Genomic DNA, 18,577 nt, shown 5'->3' with positions numbered 1-18,577 from the left:
CAACCAATGCTTCAATCCGTGACATAACAACAATGTGGTGCGTGACGTCATATATTGGAGATGTGTTTGAAAATTGACATGCAAGTATAGAGCACTCTGAAGGATGTGTCACTTGAGGTTGAACACTCTTGCAGTAAATATCAAGATCAGGAAAGTTACTGGGCTTGTTGTTATTTGTAAAAAGTTGCTGCTTGTGTTAGTTGTATGATGGATCCAGTACTACAGTTTAAGAGCCTTATTTTGACAGGCTAGATGCGTGATACACTAAGCACAGTAACTTTCAAAGAAAAGTGTGGTATACTGACAGCACATATTAAATGTAAAAAATGCGAAAACTACAGTGGCTCCTTCTCGTAGCAGTGATGGTTTTATGTGGTGCTGTTAAGCGGACAACTTGGAAAGATCATTTCAGTAGGGAATCTGCTTCGAAAAAATAAGGGCAGGTCTACTAGCAATGTTGTTTATTTGACTATTCTCTTTCTTATTGCACATCTGAGTTGTTTTGTGCCCATGAAACAAATGTCATCTTGATTGGTTGGCTATGGAAGAGTGGGACATTTTATATTTCTAAGTATTTCCCAATGGGTGTGGTTTATTTGGAAAGGAGTGTTTCTAATTTTTTTTTTTTTTTTTTTTTTTTTTTTTTTTACAATTTCAGTTTGCCTGGTATTTGGTGTAGGAAAATGAATATTGGGCACTGGCTGAAAGTTTATCGTTTTTAAGGGGCAGAGAGTATTCAATTTTTATGTTGCTGTCTGTCTACTGCCTGTTTTGTTTTTCGCTAGTCAAGGTCTTTTTTCTTTCTTTTTTTTTTTTTTTTGATGACTGAGTTTCTTAAGTAGCCTAAGTGTACTATTAAGTTGGGTGATTCCATGAAAAGCAGTAACCATACGTTTATTTTATAAAAAAATATTTGTGTGCTATAAACTGTGTTAAAGCATAATGAAATATATAATAGCAGTGTCCTACACAGAAATTTCCATTTTACCAGTTGGCAGCAATAGGTTAAACATGGCTGCCCATCAGCTAATTTGTGTATGCTGAATTAGTAAATCTTCAAGTGGTACAACTTCATACCTGTGGTGCGATACACAGAAAGTGGTTCTAGTTACTGAAAATAGCAAGTATAAATATACTCAGCATGCATATTTTATTAACACATTTATAGCTTATAACCATATAATTTTGAGTTCAATTACACAAAATCAGCTGTCCTGCAACTGACAAAAATAACGTTACGATTCAAACTTCATCCCGGGAAAAATGTTCAAAATGAGGGTTGCTCTCTTTCATACGATAGGAGTGGAACTATTGACATATGACTGCTATGGTTCAATTGTGTGTTCACTATAGTTATATATGTCTTAATTTCACTTTTGTACCACACGTGACACCATATTCATATCAACATATGGAAAGGATACTAATTTTACTTAAATAATGCTATAAGAGTATGAATTTACTACTTTCTATCCATGTCCTCAGACATTCGCCAAGGCTTTACCAAAACCTACCCGGGCACTTTCCACAACCCTTAGATAAAGATAGCTCTACTTGAAGGACTGGCAAAGAAAACTGGCCAGGCTCTTGCACATGTAATGCACAAGAAAATGTCCACTTATTAAAATAAAGATTATTTCCAAATTGCCAAGTTCTTCTTCTCCATGATATTGTATACACGTGTCCAGCGATGATAGGCTGTATGTGTGATTGGAAAGAAACAAATTTTGCAGGAATATTATCTGAGAATGTTTTTACGAGAGGCCCTCCAGATCTGTATGGAAGAATGTATAGTCTGTCTGTAAACTCAAGAGCGAGCAGTGCTTCTGGTGGGGGAAGTGTCCTTTCCCGGAAGAATCCTGCCACTGGCCTACAGGGCCACCCAAAATCAGTTGCCCGTTACCTGTCTCGTGGTGTAGTTTGGCGTGCAGTGACATACGTCATTTCTGTTCATGGGATCTTAGTTGCCAGTGTCAGTCAGTTGGCTTTGTGTACTCACTGATATATTTCAGTACCCGAAAGTGATGGATAATCGCCCTGCATTGCAAGAAAATGTGCAGAATACGAAGAAGAGGAAGTATTTGCGGAGTAACAAGCGTTCGATCGTCTCTAACGTTATTACAGCGTGTGTTAAAGAGGCGACCCACAAAGAACTGTTGGCTAATATTACCAGTCCCAATCAAAGGACTGCAGTTAATGCAAACGTCAGCCTCGCCACAATAGGGCACATAAGGGAGGAACGCGAAAACAAGGCGCATGGTTTACTGGAATCGCCGCGAATAAAAACTAATAATTTAGGGAGGAAACCCATCGTTATAGACAGTTTCACAAAATCAGTCATTCGACAAACGATGGAAACCAAAAAATAGTGCCCATATTACGGAAATTACTTCCCGCCATTAAACATTGGCAGAAAGATGTTTTACACAAGACATTGCGTGAAATGGGATTTAACTGGAAATACTTTTCAGACATGTTTACAAAGACAGTGCGAATGGAACTAATACAACACACGAAATTATAGATTTCTGGTTACTTTTTAGACACTCTTCGTGTTGCAAGAATTTTTAAGTTTTAATGCAGCCCTTCAAAGAAAACTTCTGCCTTTTAGTAGAAACACAAAGTAAGAACAAGCCTTAAATTCTACAGATTAATTGCACTATATCTGGTTCGTCTTACGAATAGAGGAACATACATTCACATGAATAGGCATTCAGTTCTACATTTGCAGTAGAATCCTGACTTCCGTTCTTATGTTAATTACTTACTCTATAATGTTTTGTTTCGAAGAAGCTATCGTCTTTTGTTTCCCTTATACTCTTAACGCATTTGTCCAAAAATAAACGCAGCCAGGACGTATCTGTACACGGCATCGCCACAGATTTAAAGCGCGCGCCGCGGCGGGGACTGTACTACATTGTGAAACCGCCTATAGAAGCGACCTGTGACGTAGCAGGGTAGGCAGAGTGGGGACTCTGCTCGCTCGCTCTTCAGTTTACTGACAGACTATAGCACAGATTTACATATAGGCTTTTCAAGTTTTGCTTCTTAGTATCAAAGAATGTTCAACTTTTGAAGTGTATTTATCCAGGCCAATGCAAGTGTGAGACTCCTGAGAATTTCATCTTGAAGTTGAAGAGTTGGCAATATCACTTCAGTGATGACTCCTGGAATTTTCACTTGAGTGATACTGCTTTAAGTTCTAATTGTTGGCAAAATAAATGTTCCACATGCAGTTCCTGGAGTAAACTTGTGGCGTCGAGTGAGCCTGAAATGCAATAAAATGGGGAAAAGAAGATACTGGGAGGTCTCAGGTCTTCTGTAAGGAAGGGTATCTGGGAGAATTGTCTGAATGGCTCATAGAACAATTCTCTAAAATGCTGCATCACGTGAACATTAAAGGCATTCAGCATACAGACTCTGACAGGGATAAAAGAATACAAAGTGAGAAGGTAGGTTCTGCTATGTCATACTCTTGCGAGTATCAAAATGAGATTCAAGGTGCACGGTAATCTAGAAGAAATGTTCTTTTATTACTGCAGTTACATTCTACAAGGGAAAATGTAAAACTTATTTGATACCATATTTTCAAATACTCCTCAGAAGGACAAAGAAACAATATTTGTCTCTATGAATAAACTGTATGATACAATTTGCCAAAATAAATTTGAAGCTGAATCTTAAGAGGTGGTAGTGAGGGCCCATCCTCAGAATTAAAAAAAAATGATTCACAGTTACACTTCTTGATTTTTTGTTCGCAAAGCATTCCAAGAAATTTACGTGGAAATATTTTGCCACTTCACATGGAAAAGGTGTTGCATATAGAGTGGGTAGCAATGCAAAGCATCTTGTACAAAGGTGTTACAGATAGAGTGGGTGGAAATGCAAAGCATCTTGTACGCCAGAAGAGCATGGCCAAAGGAAAGGAACCAACCATTGTTCAGTCTGCCAAGAATTTCTACAAACTTGCACCTGAAGTTTTCAAAAATACTACCATACTCTGTATGGATCAGGATATGTTAAGCTAAACACTGAACAAGAGAAACCTTGGAAAAACATTCCTGAAATTCCAGGAATATCACAGTCTCATGTGACTGAAATAGATGAAGAAGTAACAATTTGTACAAATAGTACCTTAGATGATGATGCAAGTTTCCCTTCCATTCACAATCAATATGACAATTGGTCTGTTGGAGATTGGGTAACTGAGTCATAAAATGGACAAAAATATCCTGGACAGATCCATAAAACTGACTCCGAGGGATCAACATAACAGTTATGCACAAAGCTGGCCCAGGTACCTTCAAATGGCCAGTTCTCCCTGACAGCATTTATTACAATGATATTGAAATTCTGAAGAAGATTACAATGCTACAAATTGTAAACAAGCATGGACATTACTGTTTTACAGAATACATTTAATTGCCACTGTTTTATATTATCTGCTTTCATTTCATATTAAACTGAACCTAACATGCTTAAAAAAAATTACTTTTAAATGTAGCTTTCTGTTTATGTTGGAATCTTTATTAAATAAATCTGTTAAGACAAGTGACATTGTTTTCAAAATGGCTCTGAGCACTATGGGACTTAACATCTATGGTCATCAGTCCCCTAGAACTTAGAACTAATTAAACCTAACTAACCTAAGGACAGCACACAACACCCAGCCATCATGAGGCAGAGAAAATCCCTGACCCCGCCGGGAATCGAACACGGGAACCCGGGCGTGGGAAGCGAGAACGCTACCGCACGACCACGAGATGCGGGCAACATTGTTTTCAAAACTGTATTCTACAACTTCCTTCCTCACTAGATCACACACAAGTTGCATAAGCAATACATATGTAGTCTTGAAATACAGTTAACATTTCATAACATTAATACTTGTTCCTTAGATCATGAATATGATATTTCGCAATGATGTGGTGTGTGTCAGTTTAACGTAAGTTTTCTTTACAAAATACCTTTCTTCAGTTACTTCTTCACCTCTAAAAATTCGTCCTTCGAGTAGGAGTTGTCAGTCAGAAATTCTTTTAATTTTTTTTAAAGTGTTGGTTGGCTATCACTCAGACTTTTAATGGTATTTGGCAAATGACCAAAGATTTTTGTGGCAGCATAATTTGCCTCTTTCTGTGCTAAAGTCAGATGTAACCCATAATAGTGAATATAATCCTTTAAGCTCGTGGTCTCGCGGTAGCGTTCTCGCTTCCCGGCGGGATCAGGGATTTTCACCTGCCTCGAGATGACTGGGTGTTGTTGTGTCATCTTCATCATCTTCATTCATCCCCATTACAGTCGGAGGAAGGCAATGGCAAACCACCTCCACTACGACTTTGCCTAGTACGGCCGTGCGGGTCTCCCGCATCGTTCACCTACACTCTGTCAAGGAGTATGGGACTTCATCATCATCATCATCATCATCATCACCATCATCAATCCTTTCTTCTGGTGTTGTACTAAGCACTTTACTACTATTTTTGAATTAGATTGGGTTATTAATAATAAATTTCATAATTGGATTTGTGTGTTGCAAAGGTACTGTGAACATCCCAAGTTCCTTAAATAAATGTCTGCAAAGTGATCTTGGGTGGGCTACAGCATTTATTCTGACCACACACTTTTAGGCAATGAATACTTTTTCTCTTAATGATGAATTACCCCAAAATATGATGCCATAAGAAAGCAGTGAATGACAACAAGCATATTAAACTAATTTACTGATACATTTATCACCAAAATTAGCAATAATCCTAATTGCATACGTAGCTGAACTTAGCCATTTCAGCAGATCATCAATGTGTTTTTTCCAATTCAATATTTCATCAATGCACACACCCAGAAATTTTGAATATTCTGCCTTAGCAACAGACTTCTGCTCTGAGTCTGTACTTATCAATAGTGTTATGCCATTTACTGTACAGAATTGCATGTACTGTGTTTTCTCAAAATTTAGTGAGAGTCCATTTGCAGAGAACCACTTAATATTCCTACATACATCATTGACAATTTCCTCCACTGATTTTTGTTCGTTGGGTGTGATTACTATACTTATATTGCCAGCAAAAAGAAACTCACTTTGCATCTTCATGAATACAGAGTGGCAAATCATTAATATATATTAACAACAAAAAGGGACCCAAGAGTGAATCCTGTGGGACACCATTCTTGATACCTCCCAGTTAGAGGACTGCTGATTTTTGCAGATTATCTGTACTATTAATTTCACCCTTGTACATTCTTCTAGTTAAATATGAATTAAAACATTTGTGCACTGCCCCACTTACACCACAATACTTACGCTTATCTACAAGAATTTTGTGATTCACACAGTCAAAAGCCTTTCATAGATCACAAAATATCACAATGGGTGATGTTAGGTTATTCAGAACATTTAATATTTGATGTCCCTAACTAAGCCTTTCTGAAAGCCAAACTGATATTTTTTTAATACTTCATTTTTACAAATATGTGTAGCTAATCTTGAATACATTGCTTTTTCAAGAATTTTGGATAAAGCTGTCAGAATTGAAATTGGGCAGTAGTTGTTAGTATCGACCTATTCCTTTTTTTTATGGAATAGGTTAACAATAACATATTTCAGTCTGTCTGGGAAAATGCCCTGTTTCAATGAGCTACTACATATGTGACAGAGTCTTACTTATTTGTTGAGAACAAGTTTTTAGTGCTCTGCTGGAAATGCCATCAATTCCATGCAAGCTTTTACTTTTGAGTGAATTGATTGTTTTCCTAAATTCAGTAGCAGTGGTGGGTTGAAATTCAATTTTATCGAGTTGCATAGGTATTGCCTCTTCCATATACCGCCTTACATTTTCTAATAAATTTCTGGGTCTTATTTTCTCTGTAACACTTAAAAAATGACTAGGCCTATTAAAAATGTTTTCTGCTTCTGACTCCTTGTTAGCAAACCTTTCACTGAGTTTGATAGAAATTCAATCTTCCCGCGCTCTCAGCCACCCTGTTTCCCTTTTAGCAATATTCCAAATTGTTTTCATTTTATTATCATATGTGCTAATCTCAAACATAATGCACATACTTCTGGACTTTTTAACAACTTTTCTTAATACAGTGCAGTAGCTTTTATAATGTTACACTGTTTCTGGATCATTACTGCTCCTAGCTATGAGACACATTTCCCTTTTCTGTCTACAACATATTTTTATGCCTTTAGTATGCCATGACTTTTTAGGGTTTTTTTTTTTTTTTTTTTTCACACACAATTATATTTCACTGTTTTCTTAGGAAAGCTGTTTTCAGATATACTCACAAAGGTAAATAGGTTAAATTTTAAATTAGCATAAGGTTCCCTATACACCTCATCCCAGTCTAACTGTTGCAACCTTTCCCTAAAATTTGCAATTGTTAGTTGAATTCACTATTTTTGGGGACTGTTTTGTGCATTATTGTATGGAGCTATGTCATATACTGCAACTAGCTGTGGATCACGATCAGACAGACCATTCATAACAGGAAAAGAATTTATTTGATTAAATTTATCTTGATCTGTACAAACATTATTTATCAGTGTGCTGCTTTCCTGTACCACCCAGGTAGGAAAATCAATAACTGCCATCAAACTGAAAAAACCAAACAATACTTCAAGGTCAAACTTTCTATGGGACTCTTTCAGTCTACACTGAAATCCCCATAAACAATAATTTGCTTCCCTCTGTCTGACAGATACCAAACAAAGAATCAAAGATAGATGAAAATTTCCCAATGGGTACCCATACATGGCTACAATTAAAAAAGTACCATTATTTAGTATCTCCAGTACCTGCCTGTCTGAGCTTGTCATTAATATTAATTTCATTAAACTGATCCTGTCACATAGCTGTGGCTTACCAGACGTGTACACAGTCCTGCATGTGAGACCTCTGTCCCATAAGTGAGAGTTTTTTTTTTTTTTTTTTTTTTTTTTTTTTTTTTAATTTCCAGGACTTACAAATTTTAGCAGTGCTTTGTCTATATGTGAAACACTCCACATTCTCAGAAAAACATGTCGTATTACAGGATTAGCAGAATTTTTGACTAAATCCTGACATGTGCAATTTGTATTTCATGCAATGTCCTGCATGTGACATCTATACAGAGCATTTATTCAAACTATGTAAAAGTACAAGCTGGCAATTTATTGCAAGAAAAATGGAAAATGTTCTGTACTTTGTATATGCAGTACTGTTTTGATACATCTAACAGTCAGTAACACATAACAATGTTTTATGAACAAATAAATACTGTGTAACTGTCACACACGTGACAGCGGAATTCCTAAGATGAGATCAGTTTTTTTTTTTTTAATTTTTGAATGTGTGAATCGATATGTGTTGCTGGGCATTGTGGATTTCATTTAAGCTTCATAAGCAAATTGAAGTTAACATATCTATGTTCATATTAACAACTTTGTTGTGTTTATTTTAGCTATTTAAGTTAAGTGACTGTATAAATATCAACTTCTGCGTTTCTTTCACACCTGTGAATATTGCCATTTCATAATTTCAGCTATGTAGGTGGAGTCAATCTATCGATACATACATGATCAATGAACAGACTGCAGTGGAATACTTGTTCCTGACAGCAATAAAAGTGAAATGGAGATGTGTGTGCCTTGCAGCCACTAGTAAGTAGTCCATGGATGATGCAATCCTTGTTGGGCATTACAAGGAAACGAAATGATTGCAACTGGAAACAGGGTAAAACAATGCTGAAGTGTACAGTTGAAAACTGCAATGCACAAATGATAACACCTGCTCATGATTAATCCACCTGGGTGTCAATAGTAGACCTAATACTGGTGGCAACTTAAAAAACTGGAAATCTCTATTGATTCACGAAGTCCAAAACGCAAATTAAAAAAAAGGAAGGAAAATCGTGCTGGTCCCCAAATTTCTGTGCATAAGGAAGCCTGCTTAACACATTCTCAATTTTTATTTAGCGAACGACATGCTCGAGTTAGATTATTCAACCGTGTATGTGAAGAGAAGAATGTCAACTCATCAGAAAGGGATTCAGCATCAACTAAGCATTGGAGCCTTGTAACAAGACCACCCTTGTTCACAAAGGTTGACAGACAACTTCATAGATGGCACACACACGTTATTTGCAGACGATAAGGTAAACTATATAGCGGTGGAATTCTCAGATAACTTTTTAACAGAGGATAGGGCGAATAAATGACTGGTGTAGATAAGAGCAACTGACTATAAACTATTGTAACGTAGTGTATCTGTCGTATAGTTTTGGTTCAGGGCTCATTGTATATCGGCTTTTGTTGCAAGAGATAACCATGAATTCCACCGGAACTATCTGTCATACCTACATATAGATTTTGTTTCCGAAGAAGTTGACATAGAAAGGCTACTAGTGCTACAATATCTTTTAGTATATCAATAGAAATAACAGTTAAACAACAACTAACCTGCACTCTCTTATACACGCTCATATCTACAAATTGTATTTTAAAGGCAGAGTCATCTAATCTCCACTGTAATAGTGATGTACACTAGTTGGCAGCTACAAACGTTCAAAACGAAAATTCATAAACATGTTATATTTTTAATATAACCTTCATACGTAGCACGACGTCGGCAACCTATTGACACAATAGTAGCTGAAAATACAAGACTCCCTGTGAGAAACAAATCATTTTTCACTTAAACTGAACATTACACACAACACCACAGATAGACGCTTCCCACGAACTCAAGTTCCAAGTTGCAAACATCGATTTATTCGATTGTTTTAAATTTACTTATCTATGGATCAAGTGAGAGACGTAACTAAAATGAGTATGGTACAACTGGCGTTCGACTGAAATCGACAGATTAAATATAGCGCCGAACTTGACGCCGGATTCACACACGCAACCTATGCACACATTTACTGAGACGTCAAAGCGTGTGGCTTTGGTACCGAGACCTAGAGTTCACACATGACGCTACAATTGCTGCGCAGTAGTACAGCTTTCAACATAGCTTGAACTGATATCATATTGGTTGCATTTACGTATTAGTGCAGGTTATGACACTAGACGTGTGACAAGAGTTAAATATAAGGAAGATGAAACCTAAATGTTCGAACCGAAAATATATTTCGTACAGGGATAAATCAGGGGTCACAAACGCATTTACAAGAGAAGTAACACTTACTTACTCCATGGCACTACGGTCCTCTGATGACCTTGGCCTCCTCAATCACAGATTTCCAGTCGTCTCGGTCTTCAGCACACGTGCTGGTACTGCTCTCGGCTTCCACATCTTCCAGCCATCTCACACGTGGTCGTTCCCTCTTTCTTCTACCATCAGGAAGTTCCATCATCAGCTTCTTCGGAGCCATTCTTCTGTCATCTGCTGGACATATCCTAACCACCTCAGCCTTCCCATTTTTACTGAAGTTACCAAATCAGTTTCTTTGCACAGAGACCTTATTTCTTCATTAGTCCTAATTCTTCATACGTCTCCTTTTGCAGGACCAAAAATCTTCCTCAGCACTTTCCTTTCCCAGATATTTAATTTCTTCTCCAAAGTCTCCGTCAGTACCCTGCCTCAAGGTATATAAAACTTTCTACTCTTTCGAAACTGTACCCTTCTCACTGGAGATCGTCTATGTTTCTTCTAACTCTCTCAGTTACAATATACTTAGATTTTGTCTCAGTAATTTCTAGACCAAGGTTCTTGCCAGCGGCTTCAGTCTCTTTGAAAGCTGATGTAAGCGCGTCCTTACTTCTAGCACTTATTAAGACACATCTGCATAGGCTAATATTTGAAGAAGCCTATTGTAAATATTGCCTCCTGGGTTTGTGGTTATTGATCTCACTGCATTCTCTAATACCAGATTGAATAGTACTGGGGATAATGGGTTTCCCTGTCTTAGGCCTTCTTTCATTAGAAAGTAGAAACGATCTCGACAGACATGGCTGAACTTTAACTTGGCTTCTACTGCTTCCCAGGGTCATCTTAGTTAATTTTATTAACTTCTTAGGAAATTTGAATGTCTGCCTTGTTTCCCACAGTGCTGGTCTTTTAACTCTGTCTTAGGCCTACTTAAAATCTGTAAAGAGATGTTCTAATCATACACTAATATATTCGTAGGTCTTCTCCAGCACCATACGTGCTGTAAAGATATGCCCAGCTGTAGACCTCCTATATCTGAAGCCTGCCTTGTACTCGCCTAGAATTCATTCTGCTCTTCTACTTACTATCTTTGTTATAGCAGTAGAAAGGATTTTGTAGACGATGCTCAGCAGAGATATTACTCGGTAGTTCTTACACTGCATGCGTGATCCTTTCTTATGTATAGGGCAGATGGTCACTAACGTCCAGTCCTCTGGCATTTTCTCTGTTTCCTAGGCCATTGTAATTATTTTATGCATCCTCATTACTAATATTTCACCTCTGTGTTTTATCGTTTCCGCTGTTATGGGGTTGGATCCAGGAACTGGGTTATTCCTAAGTTACTTTATAATTTCTCTTAACTCTTCTATCGAGGGTGGTTCTGTGTCTACTACATCATCATCTCCATCCACATCTTGTTCTCCTTCAGTTTCTTTTCTAGACCTTTCATTTTTCTCATCACTTACGATGTGTCTGTTTGACAGTAACACTTCAAAATGTTGTGCTCATGTTTCTATTAATTTCTCTTTTCCAACTACCAAACTGTCTGTCTCATCTTCCAGCATGTCCACCCTTGGCTAGTATCCTCTCTTTGTTTGTCCCACACCATAAAATAATTTCTGCCCCTGCTTATTTTCAAAGTTCTTCTGTATTTCATCCATCCTTTCCCTTTCCTCTACTCTCTTTTCAGTCCATGCTGAATTCTTAGCTATCCTTCTCTTCTCTTTAAACATAGCCAAATTAGTTCATGTGGTCTCTGTAAGATTCTTTGTCGAGCTTGATTTCTATCATCCAGCGCCTTTGACATCTCCTCATCAAACCATCCGTTTCTTTTCTGTTTTCCTGTTTCTCCGAGTACCTCCTGGGCTGTTGTATTTAATGCTAATTTATTTTCCTCCCACAGTACGTTGATATCCTGTCCCTCCATCGCGCTGATCTTTTGCAGCTTGTCTTGCACTTTGTTCCTATACTCTTCCTCTTTCCTCTGGTCTTTAAGCATCTCCATATTGTAAACTTTACTCTTCTCCAACCAACCCTTATGGCTTTTACAGCAATCCTGTGTAAAGTTTTGATTCTTACCAAAACATGGTCTGAGTCAATAATCGCTCCACAGCAGCTGACCACATCCAAAATACACTCCTGGAAATTGAAATAAGAACACCGTGAATTCATTGTCCCAGGAAGGGGAAACTTTATTGACACATTCCTGGGGTCAGATACATCACATGATCACACTGACAGAACCACAGGCACATAGACACAGGCAACAGAGCATGCACAATGTCGGCACTAGTACAGTGTATATCCACCTTTTGCAGCAATGCAGGCTGCTATTCTCCCATGGAGACGATCGTAGAGATGCTGGATGTAGTCCTGTGGAACGGCTTGCCGTGCCATTTCCACCTGGCGCCTCAGTTGGACCAGCGTTCGTGCTGGACGTGCAGACCGCGTGAGACGACGCTTCATCCAGTCCCAAACATGCTCAATGAGGGACAGATCCGGAGATCTTGCTGGGCAGGGTAGTTGACTTACACCTTCTAGAGCACGTTGGGTGGCACGGGATACATGCGGACGTGCATTGTCCTGTTGGAACAGCAAGTTCTCTTGCCGGTCTAGGAATGGTAGAACGATGGGTTCGATGACGGTTTGGATGTACCGTGCACTATTCAGTGTCCCCTCGACGATCACCAGTGGTGTACGGCCAGTGTAGGAGATCGCTCCCCACACCATGATGCCGGGTGTTGGCCCTGTGTGCCTCGGTCGTATGCAGTCCTGATTGTGGCGCTCACCTGCACGGCGCCAAACACGCATACGACCATCATTGGCACCAAGGCAGAAGCGACTCTCATCGCTGAAGACGACACGTCTCCATTCGTCCCTCCATTCACGCCTGTCGCGACACCACTGCAGGCGGGCTGCACGATGTTGGGGCGTGAGCGGAAGACGGCCTAACGGTGTGCGGGACCGCAGCCCAGCTTCATGGAGACGGTTGCGAATGGTCCTCGCCGATACCCCAGGAGCAACAGTGTCCCTAATTTGCTGGGAAGTGGCGGTGCGGTCCCCTACGGCACTGCGTAGGATCCTACGGTCTTCGCGTGCATCCGTGCGTCACTGCGGTCCGGTCCCAGGTCGACGGGCACGGGCACCTTCCGCCGACCACTGGCGACAACATCGATGTACTGTGGAGACCTCACGCCCCACGTGTTGAGCAATTCGGCGGTACGTCCACCCGGCCTCCCGCATGCCCACTATACGCCCTCGCTCAAAGTCCGTCAACTGCACATATGGTTCACGTCCACGCTGCCGCGGCATGCTACCAGTGTTAAAGACTGCGATGGAGCTCCGTATGCCACGGCAAACTGGCTGACACTGACGGCGGCGGTGCACAAATGCTGCGCAGCTAGCGCCATTCGACGGCCAACACCGCGGTTCCTGGTGTGTCCGCTGTGCCGTGCGTGTGATCATTGCTTGTACAGCCCTCTCGCAGTGTCCGGAGCAAGTATGGTGGGTCTGACACACCGGTGTCAATGTGTCCTTTTTCCATTTCCAGGAGTGTATCTCAGGCATGCCGTCCATCTATCAGTACATGATCTATTTGTTTTCTTGTCAGCCCATCTGATGATATCCAAGTCTCCTTATGAATGTCTTTGTGTGGGAAGCACATACTTTTAATTACCAGTCCTTTGCTAAAAGCAAATTCAGTCACTTTCCAACCATTGTTATTTGATTCCAGCTATTTACTATGAAGTCCTTCCACCAGTTGGTTCCCTTTCTCTTTACATACCTTACGATTACAGACCCCAGGATAATTTTGACATCATACTTTGGCAGTTTATCACATACTTGCTCCAATTTTTCATAAAATTCTTCTTTCCCCTCTTCTGCTGCATCCTCCTTTGGTGCATGCACACTAAACAGCGACAAGTTGGAGAATTTTCCCTTCAACCTCAATCGACATAATCTCTGATTTATTGTTTCATATCCCATTATGGCGTGACTGATTGACTTCTTTACCATAAAACCTGTTCCTTATCTATTTTCTTCTTCCCACTATTGATGAAGGTATAATGCTGAAGATCGACCATCTCTGTTTGTTTCCATCTTATCTCTTACAATGCTACAACGTCATTTCGGTACCTCAGTAATTCCTTCTTGAGCTTCCTGATGGCTCCCACCTGGAAGATACTTTTCACATTCCCTATTCCGATATACCAAAATCGTTGCTGTTTGATGTGCGTTGGTTGTCGTAAGTTTGAAACAGTTCAGTTGTCTCTGTGAACTGGTTGCTGAACAATATGCTGTTTTGTGGTGGTGGTGGGGTTTTTAGCCCCACACACCAACCCCCAACCTGGAGGACCAGGAGTCTTGATTTTGGGGTACTTGGGCCCAGGAGGGTTGCCTTCACTGCAGCTGACCGAGCCTCTCATGCCCATGCTAGTTTTGGTTCACCATGGTTATTTTATTTTCCCGGTACCACCGGGCGACCGCTATGGTCGCAGGTTCGAAACCTGCCTCGGGCATGGATGTGTGTGATGTCCTTAGGTTAGTTAGGTTTAATTAGTTCTAAGTTCTAGGCGACTGATGACCTCAGAAGTTCAGTCGCATAGTGCTCAGAGCCATTTTTTCCCGGTACCCTCTATATCTAGAGAGCATTCCCCTGTCTCCCACCTGGGGAGGCGCCCGATGGGGGACTAGAAAACCCTACATGGGAAACAAATAACACTCGAAGACGCAATAGCTGTCTGTTATGGGAATCTTTCAACAGCAGCCACGTAAAAGTCATCGGCAGACACACCACTCTTCCAAGATTTTAGAATCTTATTTTATTCATCGATCTAGATATTTAGAGTAATTAAATTTAGTTCAACAGCTGCCACATAACATTTGGGGCTATTTCCTGTTAGTAATCCACAATTTATACAGTGCTTAGTCCCACAAATCATGAAGTTTATATTGTATGACTCGCTTTTGGGCAACATAATAAATTTATTTATTTATTCATCCAAAAACCCATCAACATTGTGGCATAGACCCACATCGTTGGTTTGAAAATATTTTGTGTTCTGTTGTGCCACACACACACACACACACACACACACACACACACACACACACACACACACACAGACACACACACCTGTCATACAGAAATCGAATTGAATGCAGCAACTATTACTCCACAATAACTGCTTCAGAATGCTCATGCTTCGAAATACAGCCACCAGGGAGCAGTGGAAGGAGGGAAGTGGCGTAAAAAAGTACAATCAAATTGAACTTCCTGTGGCGTCTCTTGCATCTCTTACGTTGCGCCACTGAAAACTGAGAGTTCACACATGCAACTTCAGTATGCCACTAACTGTGTAGACTCTTGTGTTATGTGCGCAAACCCATCTTTAGGCTACTATACAGGTCAATCTGTTACCACAACTTTTATTTGCCATTTACATTCGCTGGCTTCACCAACTCACAACCTCTCAAACTTACCCATAACTCAGGCTACATTACAGAGCAATCCGTCAACGAAATCAACCGACTCTGTTCGACTGACAGCTGTACCCTAGCCAGTCTGACGTCTCTCTCTCTCTCTCTTTCTCTTTGCAGGGGATACTATTCAGACATCAAAATTTAAAAATAAATGACAAATATAGCAATGTAACATGTAACCTTGGTCAGACACTTCGTAGGAGATACATTTGTAAATGCCTCTTCAGATTATAACTGTGACTCGTTTTCAACTAGAGTAGTAGATACAATTGCCAGGAAAACATTTGTTTGTATGAAAACAGGTAATTTAGTTCTTTAAGTAAGATGAATCGATGGCTATCATTCCTTTTAGATTCCTATATCTCTATATTGTCTCGGCTGTGGCATAATATGTACTTCGGGTTGTATCTCCAAGAACTGGGGTAGTACAGAGTGGTTGGCACTGATAAAATATCGGAAGATAACCTATCAATGAATAAAAAGCTGGATACAATTATCAGTGCTGATTCCAAGATTGAAGAACTGCAGTCTCCAAAATATAACGTAAACATATGCTCCCAGGGCTTCTCAGGCGAAGGCCACGGTGACAAAGATGACTTCAGGGCAGCGGCCTGTGACGCACAAGGGCCGCAGGCAGCGACCATGTGTGCGATTTCAGAGTCGATGCCGGGCCAGTACACATGACAGCGCGCCAGAGATTTTGTGCGAGAGACAACCCAGTGCCCTTGGTGAAGGAGGCACAAGACCGAAGCACGCAAAGACGCAGGTACCACAACACGCGGCGAAGCATTTTCGGTAGAAGGGAGGATAACACCATCCCTAGCCATGAGGCAGTAACGCAAAGTGTAGTAGTTCCGCAACGGATCAGAAGTCTTAGCAGACGGACGATCTGGCCAACCCTTCTAAATACAGCACAAAACCCGGGAGAGGGTATGGTCAGAACCTGTAGCAGCCGCCAGCCAGTCCCGGGTGATGGGGAACCCGTCCACAACCCGCTGCTCGGCAACATCCAGGTATAAACTCAAAAGTTCGTCCCTATCGAACGCCAGATCAGGACCCACGGGAAGGCGAGACAGTGCATCAGCACTCGCATGTTGAGCCGTCGGCCGGAAATGAATCTCATAAGTGAAACGAGACAAGTAAAGAGCCCAACGCTGGAGGCGGTGGGCAGCCTTGTCGGGAAGTGATGTTGATGGATGAAACAAGGAAACAAGGGGTTTGTGATCCGTAACAAGATGAAATTTGGATTAATAGAGAAAAACACCAAACTTATGAAGAGCATAAATAATGGCCAAAGCTTCTTTTTCAATTTGAGAATACTTTTGTTGGGCACCCGTGAGCGTTTTGAAGGCATAAGCAATGGGTTGTTCAGAACCATCAGAAAAACTGTGTGCAAGGACTGCACCGACCCCGTAATGAGAGGCGCCCGTGGCAAAACAAGATGTTGGCCAGGTCGATAAGTAGCCAGGCATGGGGCCTGTTTCAGCATAGTCTTCAATTTCTGGAAAGCCGCATCGCATGATGCGGACCAGTTAAAAGGCATGTTTTTATACAACAGGCGATGCAATGGTTGAGCCACCAAAGCAGCAGACGGTAAAAACTTCTGATAGTATGCTATTTTCTCCAAGAAGGCCTGCAGTTTCTTAACAGATGTAGGGCAAGGAAGGGCATCGATCGCAGTGACAGTTTGCTGAAGCGGACGAATACCATCCCGAAGAGTTGAAACCCCAAGTACGTGATAGATCTACATCTACATCTACATCTACATCCATACTCCGCAAGCCACCTGACAGTGTGTGGCGGAGGGTACCCTGAGTACCTCTATCGGTTCTCCCTTCTATTCTAGTCTCGTATTGTTCGTGGAAAGAAGGATTGTCGGTATGCTTCTGTGTGGGCTCTAAGCTCTCTGATTTTATTCTCATGGTCTCTTCGCGAGATATACGTAGGAGGGAGCAATATACTGCTTGACTCTTCGGTGAAGGTATGTTCTCGAAACTTCAACAAAAGCCCGTACCGAGCTACTGAGCGTCTCTCCTGCAGAGTCTTCCACTGGAGTATATCTGTCATCTCCGCAACGCTTTCACGATTACTAAATGATCCTGTAACGAAGCGCGCTGCTCTCCGTTGGATCTTCTCTATCTCTTCTATCAACCGTATCTGGTACGGATCCCACACTGCTGAACAGTATTCAAGCAGTGGGCGAACAAGCGTACTGTAACCTACTTCCTTTGTTTTCGGATTGCATTTCCTTAGGATTCTTCCAATGAATCTCAGTCTGGCATCTGCTTTACCGACGATCAGCTTTATATGATCATTCCATTTTATATCACTCCTAATGTGTACTCCGAGATAATTTATGGAATTAACTGCTTCCAGTTGCTAACCTGCTATTTTGTTGCTAAATGTTAACGGATCTATCTTTCTACGTATTCGCAGCACATTACACTTGTCTACATTGAGATTGAATTGCCATTCCCTGCACCATGCGTCAATTCGCTGCAGATCCTCCTGCATTTCAGTACAATTTTCCATTGTCACAACCTCTCGATACATCACAGCATCATCTGCAAAAAGCCTCAGTGAACTTCCGATGTCATCCACAAAGTCATTTATGTATATTGCGAATAGCAACGATCCTATGACACTCCCCTGCGGCACACCTGAAATCACTCTTACTTCGGAAGACTTCTCTCCATTGAGAATGACATGCTGCGTTCTGTTATCTAGGAACTCTTCAATCCAATCACACAATTGGTCTGATAGTCCATATGCTCTTACTTTGTTCATTAAACGACTGTGGGGAACTGTATCGAACGCCTTGCGGAAGTCAAGAAACACGGCATCTACCTGTGAACCCGTGTCTATGGGCCTCTGAGTCTCGTGGACGAATAGCGCGACCTGGGTTTCACACGACCGTCTTTTTCGAAACCCATGCTGATTCCTACAGGGTAGATTTCTAG

The 18,577-nt window shown here is 40.9% G+C and overlaps 1 protein-coding gene across 2 annotated transcripts in view; it reads right to left on the bottom strand.

Moving 5' to 3' along the window:
- LOC126484346 (39S ribosomal protein L13, mitochondrial) overlaps window positions 1-9,792 on the bottom strand; it is a 36,227-nt gene extending 26,435 nt beyond the window's left edge. The window contains exon 1 of one of the 2 annotated variants that reach the window (XM_050107804.1): window positions 9,587-9,792. In XM_050107804.1, coding sequence (XP_049963761.1) covers window positions 9,587-9,592 — 6 coding nt within the window. In that variant the 5' untranslated portion in view covers window positions 9,593-9,792. Of the gene's footprint in view, window positions 1-9,439 lie in introns of both variants that reach the window. The other variant, XM_050107803.1, reaches the window with a different exon arrangement.
- Window positions 9,793-18,577: the final 8,785 nt, after the last annotated feature.

This window comes from Schistocerca serialis, chromosome 6 (assembly GCF_023864345.2).
Source record: "Schistocerca serialis cubense isolate TAMUIC-IGC-003099 chromosome 6, iqSchSeri2.2, whole genome shotgun sequence".
Classification (NCBI taxonomy): domain Eukaryota; kingdom Metazoa; phylum Arthropoda; class Insecta; order Orthoptera; family Acrididae; genus Schistocerca; species Schistocerca serialis.
This window is presented reverse-complemented; position numbering and strand designations above follow the sequence as displayed.